The sequence below is a fragment of the Schistocerca nitens genome, chromosome 5 (assembly GCF_023898315.1).
Source record: "Schistocerca nitens isolate TAMUIC-IGC-003100 chromosome 5, iqSchNite1.1, whole genome shotgun sequence".
NCBI lineage: Eukaryota > Metazoa > Arthropoda > Insecta > Orthoptera > Acrididae > Schistocerca > Schistocerca nitens.
In genome coordinates this window covers 57,893,990-57,912,221 of record NC_064618.1, presented here as the reverse complement: position 1 = coordinate 57,912,221, position 18,232 = coordinate 57,893,990, and the positions used below count along the sequence as shown (strand labels likewise).

The 18,232-nt window shown below is 37.3% G+C and overlaps 1 protein-coding gene across 1 annotated transcript in view; it reads right to left on the bottom strand.

Moving 5' to 3' along the window:
• Positions 1-851: 851 nt before the first annotated feature.
• The window catches only part of LOC126260277 (atrial natriuretic peptide receptor 1-like), a 350,450-nt gene continuing 333,069 nt past the window's right edge, over positions 852-18,232 (bottom strand). The window contains exons 11-12 of the mRNA XM_049957603.1: positions 1,110-1,336; positions 852-881 (exon numbers count right to left, since the gene is read on the bottom strand). Coding sequence (XP_049813560.1) covers positions 852-881; positions 1,110-1,336 — 257 coding nt within the window. The remainder of the gene's footprint in view (positions 882-1,109; positions 1,337-18,232) is intronic.

Here is an 18,232-nt window from a genome sequence, read left to right as displayed (position 1 = left end):
TGACATGCTTTGGTGCCTGCTTATAATTAAAGTAGTTTCAATTCAGCTTTGTTGTAAAGTCATCCTAACCTTCATGAACCTAAACCACTATTAAATGAAGCACAAGTCGCTTTGGTCATTGCTTTGATTATACAAGTTATGGGAGAGTGTTGAGTTCTTTGTATGACATCTGCCATATTGCTAGTTTGGGCAACTTCTCCTTTGGAAATACTGGTTGTATTTTTGCATCTTCTCTGTGTGTTCCTGATAAAGATGCTGCTTGCTTAGGATCATATGTTAGCTTCAGTCCTCTCTTCCTCAGACACTGTAGATACTCTTTTTTTCTGCCTGTCGATTTAGATCCTGAAAGTATGCTTTGGCAGTTGAAAACATCCATCATTTTGTGCAAATCATTAGTGCATGATTAGAGCTCAATTGTCAAAATCTCAATATTATTGCTGGATGTCATCTATAACAATGTTACACCATGGTCTGACCAAAAGAAATAATTTCAAAGGAGACTATGCTCTTGGGAAAATGTAGCATACTACTATGTAGGTGGTAACAAGTTAGTGGAGTTTATTCCAATATTGAATTTAAAGAAGTGGCTTGAGTTACCTGCTTTTCATTGTTGTAGAAGAAGAGAACTGACAGAGGAGGGCCAAAAATATTACATCAAAAACAAGATCAGAAAGAGAGTAATTTTGCTCAGAAAGAATAAAAAGTATTTATATGTGTACAAAAGATAAAAATTTTCATTTAAAATTGAAAGAAAAGGTGCAGAATGTAAGAATGAAAAATAGAACAAACTTAAATCTGAACACATGTCAAGCAGAGGGCTTGTTGAAGAGAATAAGGAGGAGCCAATCACATCAATATACATCAAAATGGCTAATGATTACCTGCATAATAATTTTGTGAGTTTAGCATCACAATATTCTAATTTCATGTACACATTTTCTGCCCCATACACTTTGTATTGTATCCCTTCCTTCTTTGTGTGAGTCTGTTTCTACAAATATACAAATGAGACACCATTCGACATGCACAGTGAACATATATAATTATTATAACATTGTCATTTACATTACTGTAGTTAGCTTTCAGTAAGTCAGTACGTAATTACAAACCAGACTGTTATTGTTCTGGAACAACAAGGGATAGCTGATGTCAATAACAGGAGCTTCAGGTGAACGAGGTGTTGTGGGCCTGTTATCTGGTTCGGAACAGCCAAGCAGCCAGTAGGTTGTTAGTCGACCTTTTCCTTTTAGTTCTACTTCACCCCTGAGCTCCAGCTTGAATGTGCCAAATTTCTCCAGGATCTCTTTTGTTGAGCTGCTCACATGGATTCGAAGTGCTGAAAAGTGATATAGTTCATTCAAGAATTTTTGTCATTAAAAATGCATGTAATGAAACATAGTTTCTGGACTGTTGTGACCATTATTACTTTAAAAAAAGTAATGATGCTGGCATACCTAAGGCATAAACGTTACGTGGGTAACTGCGCTAAAGCAGCAATACCTGGCAAGATAACTGAAAAATCTGCATTGTGCACATATCTTCATCTCTTTACTAAGTTGATTTGGAAGCCTCCCATTTTGTGACATTATTTTCCAGTGGCTTGCCTGTACAACCTGTAAGTTTTATCACTTTTGGGGTTCAAAATTTTTGAGGTAGACATGGATGGAGTTTACCAAAGACTTATTTGCTACAAAGTAAGTGATATTTGAACAATTTTTACCTCAGAAGGGATGCCTGATCCATTATTATGTTAACTGCCATTTAAAAGAGCATCTTTTTCTGTGCAAAATATGAAATTTTCAGAAATCCTTTTTTTCCTTGAAGGTCTACAGTTATCTAGTAAAGTTGTTCATACAAATCAATGTTTTGGAGTATCATAAAAGATAGGATTTTTAAGTAGTAGCAGCCAGCCTCAATATAATTGAAAGCTCGTGTTGGTCCATGGCACCTTTTGCCACTACCAGTTAGTAAAAAAAAAACTGGCATCTTCGTAGCCAAGAGACCATGCTGATACCCAGGCAAAGTCCAACCAGAGGTGGGGGACTTCCTCCAGGTGAGCTGCTTAGTAAAGCAAGTGTGGGTTTCTTAACAAGTCCTAAGACTTTGCAGAACTTAGCAAAATTTTGCAAGCCTCATGTTGGGGGTAGCTTTATGATTCCCAAGCTGGTATAATGACTTTCTTGAGAAAGCACCAGTGCTGCAGTGATAAATTTTTCTTCGACTTTCCGGGAAACTGTACTACTGACCCCATATTGTTGTAGATGGCACTGGTAGGTGCTGATCAGGTCTCCAGTGTGTATATTTTTAAACTGGCTAGTAAAACAATCATGAAAGCCCATGGGATGCATGAAATTCATAAATGCATCATTCTCCTCAAATAAGGCTTCACAAACACTGACAATCCACCAGTGCTGCAGTGATAAATTTTTCTTCGACTTCCCGGGAAACTGTACTACTGACCCCATATTGTTGTAGATGGCACTGGTAGGTGCTGATCAGGTCTCCAGTGTGTATATTTTTAAACTGGCTAGTAAAACAATCATGAAAGCCCATGGGATGCATGAAATTCATAAATGCATCATTCTCCTCAAATAAGGCTTCACAAACACTGACAATCCACCAGCTGCATGCATATAACATATTGCCTTGGTCGTGTGCTGGGGCATCATCAGTTGGTTCGGATATTTTGACAAGTGACAAAAAGTCCCCCCACAAATTTTTCACTTGATTTCTTTTATTTTTTTCTCCAGATTAGGTGAAATCAACTTTTCATATTACATTGTAATGGCAACCTTTAAAACCAAATAACACTTTTTCTCTTAGAAGCTGTGGATGATTAAATTTTGGCCTTCTCAACCAAAATGAATTCAATTTTATTCAATTTTTGCTCACAGAATGTTTACAAACCAAGGGTGTGTGGATTTAGTTTTCCTTTGGGTGCTGTACACTAGCATTTGCAGCCAATCATTGTACAGTGTCTCCAACTCCACCACATACAGATTTTCCATGGTTTGTTGCAAAAAGTTCTGCTCAGTATTTACACTAAGTTTTTTGAGGTGGTAGCACAGATTGGTGAAATTCTTGAATTACATGCTTTTTCTACAGATTTGTAATTTTTTTGTTTCAATAAACCTATAAGTTTTGGCAGAAGGCAGTCAATAATTATGTAAAAACTTTGTGTGTTTTTGCTAAATTTTGATGACGTAGACAATGAGTGCACCATAACTTCACAGTTTTTCCAGTGAAAACCTGGGATACATCTTGGAGAACAAAGGAGTAATTCTATGCAGAATGAAGCAATGTGAATACTCAACAAGGCTGAAGGCTTTGCTTCACTGTTTTTAGATGTTTTTGATTTGTTCAAACAAAGTGATGAGTGATCTAGTCTGAGATTTTTGATGCCATGTCTCCCACAAAATCATCTACTGGTAATAGCTTAGTTTCATGTGATGTATGATCTGTTTTAATCCACATTTTTTCTCCACAATTTATTCATGATATGTATTCAAATCCAGTTTGTCCAGGGGTCTCATACTAATGCAGCATGCAAGCTTTTGAGTCAGTATTGCAAAGTGTCAGAGTTATCAAAAATTGGTAGTCATTATCAATGATAACACTAGCAAGCATGAATTTCACATTATTGCAAACTGTGTACACCCTCACTGAGGGGTATGCCTTAGGAAGCAACAGTGACACACAATTTAGGTTTGAGTTCACAAAATGTAGAAAAGTATATTTCTTGGCCATGCTTGTACTGGTGAACAATGCATGTTCCTTTCACATTGCTTCTTCCATCAGTTCTGACTTGAACCCAATCCTTTCTGTCAGGACAGTACCTACTGAACACATCATCCTCAAAAATTCAAGTGCATCCTTTTCACTTTTCAACTTATAATAGTTTTAATCATTCTCTCAGTGACATAATATCCTGTTGAGATTTTTTATGGACCAGCCTCCTTAGTGCAACTACGAGAATCTGAATTTTCTCAGCATGAGTAGAAGTATGCATTTTTCCTTTAAAGTCTGGCAACATAATCAGATTAATTTAGCAGAACCTGCTGGCTGCTGCAATTCATTAGCTTGGACACCACTTGGTTGTTTATTAAGTAACCCTTTGAATTTTGAGAGGGGGAGCCCCAAGAGAACTCAAAAACTGTTACTAAACTTATCACATGCTTCCATTTGCACATCTTCATCAGATGAAGTAAAAGCTATAACAGCAATTAATCTGTAACAAACATGACACTTTGAACATAACTTTTGTCCAGCTGTTTTTTTGCTGATTTGCTAGAATTCTATTCACCCATCTCAATTTTTTCCAACTGGATGATTCTTCTTTGAAAAAAGGATTACAACCTGATCTCTGCAGAGATTCGAAAATGCCAGCAAAGTATCTTTATGATGTTGACAAATTGCACTATCGTCACTGAATCTCAAGCTAGAACAACTTAACATTAGTTTCTTTTGCTCTGGAGAACAAACTTGAACATTTAGCAGCCTCTTGCTGGAATTATATGTCAGTTAATGACAACTTGAAGTAATCAAATATGACAATAACACTTTGGTTGTCTTCATTTGCTGAATCCATCAGATTCAAATCAACAGTATTAAGAAACTACAAATCTAATGCTTGATTAATTTTCAAAGGTGATTTCCTTTTTCTTGTGTAATTTGGTCTAAAAAGTTGAAAACGTACAGAATAAGTCTAATGTTTCATAATTATTCATAGTTCTTATGTTATATGTGGGACATGACACGCTTGAAATTAGACTAACCTCACATAAAAGTAATTATGCACATGAGAAAATGACTAATGCATCAGATTGTGACAAAGCAAGCTGGGATCTCTTTACTTCCTCTCTTGTTTTGCCATCAGCCTCTTTAAATTCATTTGATTGTCAATTTTGACTAATTGCCATTAACATACATGGGTATAATCTTCATTTTTATAAAAGAGAAAGGTTGGCTCTCTTTCTTAAGAAATATAGCACCTGATCTAATTTTATCCTTAGTTTTGTGTATGTAATCAATTTCTTGTATCTAAAAACAAAGATGATGTAACTTACCAAACGAAAGCGTTGGCATGTTGATAGAAACACAACCAAACACAAACACACACACAAAATTCAGGCTTTCGCAACCAACGGTTGCTTCATCAGGAAAGAGGAAAGGAGAGGGAAAGACGAAAGGATGTGGGTTTTAAGGGAGAGGGTAAGGAGTCATTCCAATCCCGGGAGCGGAAAGACTTACCTTAGGGGGAAAAAGGACAGGTATAAACTCACACACACACATATCCATCCGCACATATATAGACACAATTGTGTGAGTCATGCTTGGGTAGCTCAGGTGGTAGAGCACTTGCCCGCGAAAGGCAAAGGTCCCGAGTTCGAGTCTCGGTCCGGCACACAGTTTTCATCTGCCAGGAAGTTTCATATCAGCGCACACTCTGCTGCAGAGTGAAAATCTCATTCTGGAAACATCCCCTAGGCTGCGGCTAAGCCATGTCTCCGCAATATCCTTTCTTTCAGGAGTGCTAGTTCTGCAAGGTTCGCAGGAGAGCTTCTGTAAAGTTTGGAAGGTAGGAGACGAGGTACTGGCAGAAGTAAAGCTGTGAGGACGGGGCGTGAGTCGTGCTTGGGTAGCTCAGTTGGTAGAGCACTTGCCCGCGAAAGGCAAAGCTCCCGAGTTCGAGTCTCGGTCCGGCACACAGTTTTCATCTGCCAGGAAGTTTCATATCAGAGCACACTCCGCTGCAGAGTGAAAATCTCATTCTGGAAACATCCCCTAGGCTGTGGCTAAGCCATGTCTCCGCAATATCCTTTCTTTCAGGAGTGCTAGTTCTGCAAGGTTCACAGGAGAGCTTCTGTAATGTTTGGAAGGTAGGAGACGAGGTACTGGCAGAAGTAAAGCTGTGAGGACGGGGCGTGAGTCGTGCTTGGGTAGCTCAGTTGGTAGAGCACTTGCCCGCAAAAGGCAACGGTCCCGAGTTCGAGTCTCGGTCCGGCACACAGTTTTAATCTGCCAGGAAGTTTCATATCAGCGCACACTCCGCTGCAGAGTGAAAATCTCAGTCTGGTCACAAGATATTGTTGGAACAACTATCATAGTTAATAACTGTTGCATCACTTTCCTCTCGAAGAACATAACAATGCCAGGATATATGGCTACCAATATGGAAACATTTATAATGTATTCGATATGAGGAGGGATTAAGTTTGCAAACAATTAATTTTTCATCTTTAAGCCCATGTTCAAGGAATGACTCTACAGTCATCTGCATGAGGAACTGTAATGGATAATTTTAGACCAATTCATGGGAATTTGATATTTTGTAAAGAAAAGACACACTTGCTAATGGTAGTTAACTGTAATATGGATCTGAATCCCTTCTGAGATACCAGGGTTAAAAATTCACTGCAAATTTGTTTTCTGGTTACTTCACACATGTCCACCTCAAAAACTATGAACCATAAAGTGATCAAATTTATAAGTTTTATGCACAAGCCACTAGGCAGTAATAAAGAGTTCAAACTACTTCAACTTGGGATACAGGTTATGAGTGAGTGGCACTTGCAACAACTGCTTTATGACTGTCTGTCACCATTGCTCCGGTCATTCCTGTTTCGGTTATCAGTATGTCCAAAAGGAAACTACTTTGTCATCTCTTATATATTTAGTAGAATAACTTACCACGGGAGCAATGGAAAGTAAACCAAAGAGAAAGGACTAGTGTGCAGGTACTATACACTAACACAGAGATGGGACGGTTGCCAAGTGACAAGTGTGTTTTAGTTCTTATCGAAACATAAGCTTTGATCATATTTTTGTTCTTTTCTTATCCAATTCCCATTTTTGTAATATTTTGTGGCTATAGTGGTTCCTGTACAGTGAATTTTTGATAGGTGCTATCCAGTTCTGACTTCCTTTGCATACTTGAACTCATGTTCATAACATACAGTGCACATCTGCAGATATTTTACATATATCTGTTGATGTGAATATTTACACTAGTGTTTTTTTTCCTATCAAGGGAAGCTACAACATCTCTGTGTTGCATTTATGAAATGTCTCAAGTTGTTTTGAATTTCTATTAAGTACTGCTTCAGTGTAATATTTACATACGTTCGTCTTACATCACTGATCACTGAACTCGTGCTGGTAGTGAACATCCTCACTAGGTGGAACAAACTTAACACAGTTCAGAATATTCATTTCATTTTAACATTTTTGTCTGTAATTATTTTATTTGACCATGAGTGAAAACCATGGAAGTTGTTGTGAGGAAGTGAGTAGTGGGATTCATGGTGAGAGTTGTAGCAAATTTTCGCTGGGAGAATGTGGAGGGGAGAATACTGGGAAGGCTGTGAAGCCCTGAGAGGGTGGTATGGAACTGACAGTTGGTAAGAAGGCAGGGAGGAGGAGGCGAAGGAAGATGTGATCTGCAATTTTGCTGTGTGTATCAGTAATGGGTTACAGTTGCTAGAGTTGAAGAGAAAGGAGTGTCAAAATTCCTTCCCTTGTTTCATGATCTATACTACCAGCTCTTCAAGTATGGAATACTTTTTTTAAGACCTTGTATAACATACATAGTTACACATGTACTTTTTGATTGACAATTTTGTGATTGTTATTAAACAATGGAAAATCCAGGATGGAATAACGACAATATTATGAAAAGGATAGATTGCTACTCACCATATAGAGGAAATGCTGAGTCATAGTCAGGTACAACAAAAAGACTGCTAAACATTTGAGCTTACAGCCAAAGGCCTTCTTATAACATAGAAAAAAAATACACATCTTCACGCAAGCACAACTCACACATACATGACCACTCTCGCTTGCCTCAGTAGCCAGAGACAGCTGTTGCCGTGTGTGTGTGTGTGTGTGTGTGTGTGTGTGAGAGAGAGAGAGAGAGAGAGAGAGAGAGAGAGAGAGAGAGTTGTGCTTGTGTAAATCTGTTTGTGTTTTCTATGTTAGAAGAAGGCCTTTTGGCCAAAAGCTCGCATGTTCAGTAGTCTTTGCCTGTCTGCAACTCAACATCTCCATGGTCAGTAGTGATCTAGCCTTTTTATAATATTGTTATTGTTATTGATCTGTATAATTATGAGAATAATAAAAAAAAGACAATCATTGGGGTAGGAAACAGCTTGCACAAGGACAGGGCATACAACACAGGTTATCATCTGAGCAAAATAGCTTTCCTAACTGGTATAAGCAGTGAGCGCCTATTCTGGCTGTTCTGGTGCTGTGATAGGCCATTCCAGAGCTGTACAGTTTGTTAATGTTGAGCTGGAAATGCTGCTCACTGCTGACTGGGCCACACTGCAGTGGTGCGAGATGGAACTACCCTGATTCAGATTTTCCGTGGTTCTCCTAAATCATCTCAAGCAAATGCTGAAATAGTTCCTTCAGGGAGGCCAGGCTGACTGCCTGTCCTCATTATAAAAACTTACTTATACATTCTGTCTATATATATGAGCTATTATTTTCCATTAACCATGGACTTGGCAGCCAGTGGGGTGGCTTGTGTGGCACAGTGATACAGATAACTGTACTGTAGTTGCAGCCATAACAGAGGGTTATCTGTTGAGAGGCCAGACAAACGTGTGGTTCCTGAAGAGGGGCAACAGTCTGGATGATTGGCTAATCTGGCCTTGTAACATCATTCCAAATCGGACTTACTGGGAACGGCAGAAAGATAGTAAACTACATCGGAAGCATACAGTTCTACTGCATAGTCAAATCATGGTGGCATCCTCTTGGAGAAAATATTCTGGAAGTAAAACAATCCCTCATTTGAATCTCCAGACTACTCAGGAGGATGTCATCATCAGGAGAAACAAAACTGGCATTCTATGGATGAAGGTGGAATATTAGATCCCTTAATTCAAGTAGATTGGTTAGAAAATTTGAAAAGGAAACTGGATAGGTTGAAGTTATATGTAGTGGGAAATAGTGAAGGAAAATAGGAATGTGGTTAGGCTACTATGAATAGCATAGAAAACGCATTATCACATGAAACCCACACCTACCATAACAGAACAAGTTTATATGCCAACTGGCTTGGCAGATGATGAAAAGACTGGAAAAAAAGTATGATGAGATAAAAGAAATTATTCAGATAGTTAAGGAAGATGCAAATTTAATTGTGATGGTGAACTGGAATTTGATGGAAGGGAAGGAAAAATAGTAGGTGAATACAGACTAGAGAAATGGGATGAAAGAGGCAGCCTCATTGTAGAATTTGGCACAGAGCATAATTTAGTCATCACTAATGCTTGGTTTAAGCATCATGAAAAAAGATTGTGTATGTGGAAAGACATGGGATACCAGAAGGTTTCAGATTCGTTGTATAATCATAAGACAAAGATTTTGGAACCAGATGTTAAATTCTAAGACATTTCCAGGATTAGCTGTGGACTCTGAGCACAATTTATTGGTTATGAACTAAAAATTAAAACTGAAGAAATTGCAAATAGGTAGGAAATTAAGAAGGGGTGACCTGAATAAGTTGAAAGAACCAGAGGTTGCTGAGTTTCTGAGGGAGCATCAGCGAGTGACTGATTAGAACATGGAAAGTAACACATCAGAAGGTGAATTGGTAGCTTTGAGAGATGAAATAGTGAAGGCAGCATAGGATCAAATACGTAAAAAGGCAATGCCTTGTACAAATCCTTGGGTAACAAGAGACACTGAGTTTAAAGGAAAGGAACAAATAAAGCAGGCAAAAGAAATACAACCATCTAAAATAATGAGACTGACAGGAAGTGCAAAATGGCTAAGCAGGAATGACTAGAGAACAAATGTAAGGACTAAGAAGTGTATTTCACTATGTTATGGATAGATAGCACCTACAGGAAAATTAAAGAGGCCTTTGGAGAAAAGAGAAGCAGCTGCATGAATGTCAAGAGCTCAGATGGAAAACCAGTTCTACATCTACATACATACTCCGCACTCCACCATACGGTGTGTGGCAGAGGGTACCTCGTACCACAACTAGCATCTTCTCTCCCTGTTCCACTCCCAAACATAACGAGGAAAAAATGACTGCCTATATGCCTCTGTACGAGCCCTAATCTCTCTTATCTTTGTGGTCTTTCCACGAAATATAAGTTGGCGGCAGTAAAATTGTACTGCAGTCAGCCTCAAATGCTGGTTCTCTAAATTTCCTGAGTAGCAATTCACGAAAAGAACGCCTCCTTTCCGCCAGAGACTCCCACCCGAGATCCTGAAGCATTTCCGTAACACTCGAGTGATGATCAAACCTACCAGTAACAAATCTAGCAGCCCGCCTTTGAATTGCTTCTATGTCCTTCCTCAATCTGACCTGATAGGGATCCCAAACACTCAAGCAGTACTCAAGAATAGGTTGTATTAGTGTTTTATAAGTGATCACCTTTACAGATGAACCACATCTTCCCAAAATTCTACCAATGAACCGAAGACAACTATCCGCCTTCCCCGTAACTGCCATTACATGCTTCTCCCACTTCATATCGTTCTGCAATGTTACGCCCAAATATTTAATCGACGTGACTGTGTCAAGCGCTACACTACTAATGGAGTATTCAAACATTACGGGATTCTTTTTCCTATTCATCTGCATTAATTTACATTTATCTATATTTAGAGTTAGCTGTCATTCTTTACACCAATCACAAATCCTCTCCAAGTCATCTTGTATCCCCCTCCAGTTCTAAGCAAAGATGGGAAAGCCGAAAGAGGAAAAAGTATCTAGAGGGTCTATACAAGGAAGACGAAGTTAAAGGCAATATTGTAGAAATGGAAGAGAACGTAGATGAAAATGAGATGGGAGACATGATACTACGAGAATTTGACAGATCGCTGAAAGACCTAAGTTGAAACAAGGCCCAGGAGTAGACAACACTCCATCACAACTACTGATAGCTTTGGGAGAGCTAGCCATGACAAAACTCCTCCATCTGAGACATAATAAACCATGGTTGCCAAAACGTAACACACATTCTCTATGGAAGAATAGAAAAACTGATAGAAACTGATTTCAGGGCAGATCAATTTGGAGAAATATAAGCACACACAAGACAAATACTGTGACCTATCTTAGAAGATAGGTCAATGAAAGACAACTGTACATTTATAGCATTTGTAGATTTAGATAAAGCTTTTGACACAGTTGACTGGAATATTCTCTTTGAAATTCTGAAGGTAGTGGGGGTAAAATAAAGGGAGTGAAAGTCTATTTACAACTCATACAGAAACCAGGCAGCAGTTATATGAATTGAGGGGCATGAAAGAGAAGCAGTGGTTGAAAATGGTGGGAAACAGAGTTGTAGCTTATCCCCAATGTTATTCAGTCTGTACACTGGGCAAGCAGTAAATTAAACCACAGAAAAATTTATAGTAGGAATTAAAGTTCAAGTAGAAGAAAGGAGGATATAAGATTAACAGAAACAAAAGCAAAACAAGGAGATGGAATGTAGTTGAATTAAATCAGCTTATGTTTAGGGAATTAGATTAGGCAATGAGACAAAGTGGTACATAAGTTTTGCTAATAGGGCAGCAAACAACTGATGATGGCCAAAGAGAAGAGATATAAAAAGTAGACTGGCAATGGCCAGAAAAGCATTTCTGCAGCAGAGAAATTTGTTAACATCAAACATAGACTTATGTGTTAGGAAGTATTCTCTGACAGTATTTGTCTGGAGTGTAGCAATGTATGGAAGTGAAACATGGATGATAAATAGTTTAGACAAGATGAGAATAGAAGCTTTTGAAATGAAGTGCTACATAAAAATGCTAAAGGTTAGATTGGTAGATCACATAACTTACAAGGAGGTTGTGATCAGAACTGGGGAGACAAGAAATTTGTGGCACAAAAGACAACAAGAGATCACTACTTTAATACTGGAGGGAAATACTGGGGGTAAAAATTGTAGGAGGAGACCAACAGAAGAATACAGTGAGCAGATTCTGAAGGATGTAGGTTGCAGTAGTTATTTAGAGATGAAAGGGCCTGTTCAGGTTAGAGGAACATTGAGGGCTGCATCAAACCAGTCTTTGGACTGAAGACCACATCAACATGAAGAGTAATCCTTTATCATAATCAGATGATCTCAGGATTAATAAATAAATATAACACTATACTGACTATTTTCTAACATATTTGCCATATTGTTAGTGATGTCTATCAAATATTGTAGCAGATTTTTAACCTCTCTGCAAGAAATATCTTTGCATGTATTTTAAGCTATGTTTTCACATTGCCCTGTTCTTTATGTCAGCTCACACTTCATATGCCACTTCATTTGCTTTGAGTTGATCTGTGTAACCTTCTGTGACCCACAAGTAAATATGGAATGTAGCCATAAGCTGTTTGTTTCTGTATGTTTATTTGAACCTTATTGACATTAAAGGGTGGGAGTTGGTATGCATTCACACACCACCAACAAGCATATCGTCTCAGTTTTCACTAAATTTCCTGCACCCCTCTCAAACAGAATAGCCATTTATAAAGTGATGAGCATTTACCAAACGTATCAAGTGGCAAATTTCTGCCACATTATGCCGCTCCACTTGAGATAGTCAGATAACACTATTTAACTCAGGCTCGGTAGGGGCAATAGTATGTGTAACTTGTAATGTTTATTTGCCCAAAACCAGTATCCAACTTAACAGGTGTCCATCCGGATAAATGCTCATGCTGAATGGGAAGACTAGAAGCACGAGTCACCAACTACTTCCATGAAGCTAATAAGCATGATGAAATACTAAAGACTGGAAAAAACAATAGCCCTTGTATACACAGAAAAACCATTTCATGGTGTCCAAAGGATGACAAATAGGTATTACCAATGAATTTTACAAAAAACAATGATGTAGGAAAAGACAGATTGCTACTTACCATAAAGTACACAAGTCAGGTTAGAGCCAGGCACAATTAAAAGACACTCATATATAGCTTACAGCCACAGTCTTTGTCAGTAAAACACTTGCCCAAATAAGCAAGCGCACATGACCTCCAATTCTAGCATCTCGGGCTGGAATCATTCTGGTCCGAGTTGCAGTCTTGTGTGCATGAGGTGTGCTTGTGTGTGTGTGTGTGTGTGTGTGTTTTACTGAAGAAGGTTGTGGCCATAAGCTATAAGTGAGTGTCTTTTAATTGTGCCTGTCTGCAACTTATTTATTTATTCATCCGTAAACAAATTTCTTTGTATGGATGTCCTCATTATACATACATATGTACATTATTTTGTCACATAAGATAATGAAATACAAGTTATATATAATAAATTCATACTATATATATATATATATATTATGAACACAATTTATCATTGAATATATATATATATATATATATATATATATATATATATATATATATATATATATATATATATATATATATATATATATATATATATATGAACACAATTTATCATTGAATTATATAATGCAGAAGGACCTGCTTCAATCAAAAGAAATAGATCACAAGACTACTCTAATACTTGTATGGGTAAATTACAATCTAGGTTAAACTGATTATTTATTTATGCCAATTTTATGCTGCATGAATTCTCTAAGTGAGTAAAAACTACTTTTTTAAGGAATGCTTTAAATTTACGGTGATCCTTTATGTTTTTGATTTCTTTTGGCAATTTATTGTATATCTTGACACCTTGGTAAAACATAGTGGTTTGGGTTTTAATTTTATTCATTCTGTCTAGGTACAAGCAATTACTGTTTCTGATTTGGTGATCATGTATGCCGCTGTTTGCTAAATATTGCTCAATATTTTTGTGAATAAAAACTGTAGTTTACAAGATATATTCACTTGGGATTGTCAGAATACCCCTTTTTTTTAAATAGCTCACTGAAGTATGCTCTTTTGTGACTCTTGCTCATTATTCTGATGGCTCGTTTTTTCAATCTGAATACATATTTCATATTTTGGGCATTTGCACCCCAAAATGTTATGCTGTAACTTATTATAGAATGTATGCGTGCAAAGTATGTCATTCTCTGGCATGAACTATTGCACACAGTGACTATTTTTTTTCCTAAGCCTCCTAATATGTTCATCCCATTTTAATTGTTGATCAACATACATGCCCAAAAATTTTGTGCTGGCTACAAACTCTATGGTTTCATTTTGATCTTTTGAATTCCCGGAATTCTAAACAATTCCCGGGTTTGTTTTCTCCCGGATGAAAAAATTCCCGTTTTTTTTTTCGGATCTCACGGTTGTCCCGGGTCGTATACACCCTGTGAAACCAAACTGTTCTTTGCGTAGGAGTTGGTATTTATTTAAGTAGTCCATAAGTCTGTTTTTCATAATAGTTTCCATTATTTTTGAAAAAGAAGACAGCAACGAAACTGGTCTGTAATTCTCTACAGTTTCTGTATCACCTTTTTTGTGTATGGGAAGAATTTTTGCATGCATTAGATAATTATGGAAGCTACCTGATGAGAACGACTCATTTATAATATCTGCTAAACTTGATGTGTCTTCTTTACAGTAAGTAGCACTCTGTCTTTTCCTACATTGTTGTTTCTACATGCAGTTTCCATTGTTTGACTTTAAAAAAAGGAGATAGTTCTGTTTGTTAGGTTTAGATGTAAGCCAAAATAGAGACGTAAGTAATGTAGGGATGTGGGCTGTTATCATTACTTCTCTGTATACATACAAAGGAAGCAACAAGAGAGTACGTAGATATGAAAGCATCATCCAGAGAGGTAAATACCAAACTGTCTAACATTGCAGTGTTTACAGCTGGTATGACCTTTTCAGAGGAAAATGCAGAGGTGTCACTTAAATACTAGATGAAGTACTGTGACAAAATACAACATGAAAATTAGTATAACTACAAAGAATATATGGGATGGGGAACAAGAAATTACCATTGAATTGCATGGAAGTATTAAGATTTTTGTTGTTTAGATAGCCTAATCTTTTCCCTGGAATGATATAAAAAGATTTTAACAGAAACAAATATGGACTAGCATATCACATCATATCTACTCTTCCCCCCCCCCCCCCCCTACATATAAAGTCCTGCCAGAGTATTATTACATACACTCACTGACTTTTCATTGCCAATATCTTGACTTTTCTCAAAAAGCTATACAAACCTTGGGACTAAAAGCAGTCTCAACAGATATCTCGAGGGTTCCACATCAGCACAGGGGTACACAGCTATTCAACAATGTACTAGTGTGTATTAAATGTCTTATATGTAATATAGTCTAGATTAAGAATATATGAGGAATTTTATGTTGAGCAGTTCTTTTTGATCCACTGCGAATTTCCTTACAGGAATTTTTATTAAATTTCTTATACATAATATAGTAGAGGTTAAGAATATATGAGGAATTTAATGTTGAATAGTTCTTTTTAATTCACTGCAAATTTTGTTACATTAATTTTTAAAACTAATGCATTGGGTACTGATATAAATTTCATTTGTTTTGCAATGCGTTTCTTTTATTTTTGTATTTATTATTTATTTATTTATTTATTTATTTTCTCTCTATGTATAAGAACCATGCAATATAATGGAACACTCAACAGTAGGATTGTCCTTTTCCAGATGTATTGGATACTACTAAACAAGAAGTTACAGCTCAAAATCCTGCAGTGGGATATAACACAACCCTGGCAAGAAAACAAGCTTCATTTACATCACTTCAGACCAAAATTTATGCTCTGCATAACACACACTCTGTTAAAGTGTGGTTAGATTTAATGTTCCATCAGCATTGAAATCAGAGGGAATAGAAACACTTGCATCCCTTCAAACTAAACACTGCGGCCTTCTACCTTTAGAGATTATGGTAATATATTTTAAATTTTGTGAAGTTTAATTGTGGCCCTCACCATTGGTATTGCACCTTGCATATGTTGTTCCTTTAAATTATTTTAATGCTATCTCAATTGGATTTTAAGATTTCTTGTTATTAAACATGCTGGCCTTCTGCCTTTAAGGATCTATGGTAATATATTCTGAAGTTTTGAAATGTAATTGTGGCCCTCAGCCACGGCTTTGACCCGTGACGTAAGGGTGTTGTCGTGTGTGACGTCATGATGGCGCGGAGTTTGGTTTGAGTGTGGCTGTCTCCAGTTCTGTTTTATCTTATTTTATTTACTTTTCTGATCTGTTCGTTCTATCTCGTGAGATTTTTTTTTTTAATTTAAAAACACTTATTACTTATTTTAATTATCTGTTTCCTCCAATTTCTGTTTTAGTTTATTATATTTATCTTTATGATCTGTTCGTTCTATCCCGTGAGATTTTTTTTTAAAAAAGACAAAAAACACTAATCAGCTACTGAAGCATCTTTATCTTCTATGGGTTGCAGGGGTTATCTTCTATGGGTTGCAGGGGTTACGACCCCTGGGGAGGTGGGTGGGTATTCATGCATGGCTGTCTTCACTTACACGTTGTAGCTACGCAAGGCATCTAAATTTGTTTATATTTAGTTTGGCCCCCACCCAAAACACCCCATTTCCCGCTCTTGTCCCGTTAGTGTCATTAGGCTTCTTGTGGAAAGTGTGTGTGTTTATTTTTGTTTCCGCCATATTTGTGACGTCATGGGTCAAAGCAGACGGGTGGGATCGGACGCTTCCGTATTTCCCTTTTTTGGGTTTTAAATTATTTTATTACTATCTTAATTGAATTTTGATTTTTTAAGCTTTCTTGTTGGCCTTTTGCCTTTAAAGGTCTATGGTAATATATTCTAAAATTTTGGAATTTCATTGTGGCCCTCAGTCATTTGTATTGCACCTTGCGTATGTTGTTTTTTGAATTATTTTATTGCTATCTTAATTGGATTTTTATCTTGTTAATATTTCTTGTTGGAGGCCTTCAGCTCTGAAAGAGTTGCATTCGATAAAGATTCGGCTATGTGCCACTTTGGTTATAAAGGTTATTAAATTACAATAAATGACAATTAGAAGCAGAAACTGACCTCAACCCTTGGCCCTTTACACAATCCTATTACCTGTTCTGCCCAGTGTGTTTAGCAGGTCTCACAGGCGTCTCAGTTACATTACCATGAAAGGCAATCATTACTCTTGTATAGCATATAACACGAATGTTACGAAAGTTATCCAGACCTACGCATTTTGGGAGTCAAGCTCCCATCATCTGGCTGTCTTTGGTCAACCCTTCATACAAATGCACTTAAAAAAGGACAAAATGTTCATGAAATACAAGAAAGATATTTGAACATGAAGTCCTCATCTTACTTCAAAATTTGCAACACCAGATTCTCTGATTTGCTTCTTTATATTCCTGTCCATTTGCCAAAATGCTCATTTTCTGTAGGGGTAGCACAGATCACATTTGCTTAATATCACACTAGCTATAATCCTGTATACTGACTGTTGTGACTCGCCGATCATTTAAAGTGCTGCCGCGCAATTACGCACGTCCTCTACGTGCGGCGCTGTCTGCCTGCCAGCCATGCAGCAGCGGCGCCACCTAAGCGGCCAGCCGAGCAGCGGCTGCTAGACTGAGACTCTGTGCTTATCTGAATGCTAACGTGTTCACATGTCAACTTACTCTGTGACATATATGTGTTGTTGTGTCGTTTCTAAATATACTTGTTAAACTAGAAGTTCTAACACTGACTTGTTTTGTAAACAAGTATATGGCTCCAACTGACTGCAGTAAGTCACCAACTTTTGAATCTATTTCAGTGAATTCATATTTCTAGTTCTTCAAGTACATAAAGTTTCCTTCCTTTCTTCTGTACATGCACCACCTCTATATCCTCTTCAGTACCTTTTAGTAGAAGGACTGTCTCATATATGTGTTAGCTACTTTAGATTTAGCATAAATGCCCAATCTTGAAAGTGTCTGTGTGCTCTTATATAACTTGTTGAAAATGCTCTTCCTGTCTGTCTCATATCCGTTGTGTCACATGGGGCGCACTGTACTTCATATACATTCACTTTTCAGTTTACTTTCCTCATTCCAAACTTCATTTCTTAAACTGCACCATCTGACAAACAAAAAAGTGAAATACCAGAAGTGGAAATGAAATGGATCTCCATAGGTTGAGGCAGTATGTTACATTCTTTCAGTGATTACAAAATTTAGTCAAATGTACAAAAACTTGACAGTAAAAACACACAAATATGGCACTGTACTCCTTCTAATCTAGATGCAAGCACTTATTTGGTTGAAAGGTGTCATACTGGCACTGGGATGGAGTTCACGTACAATCTAGTTCCACATGTTCT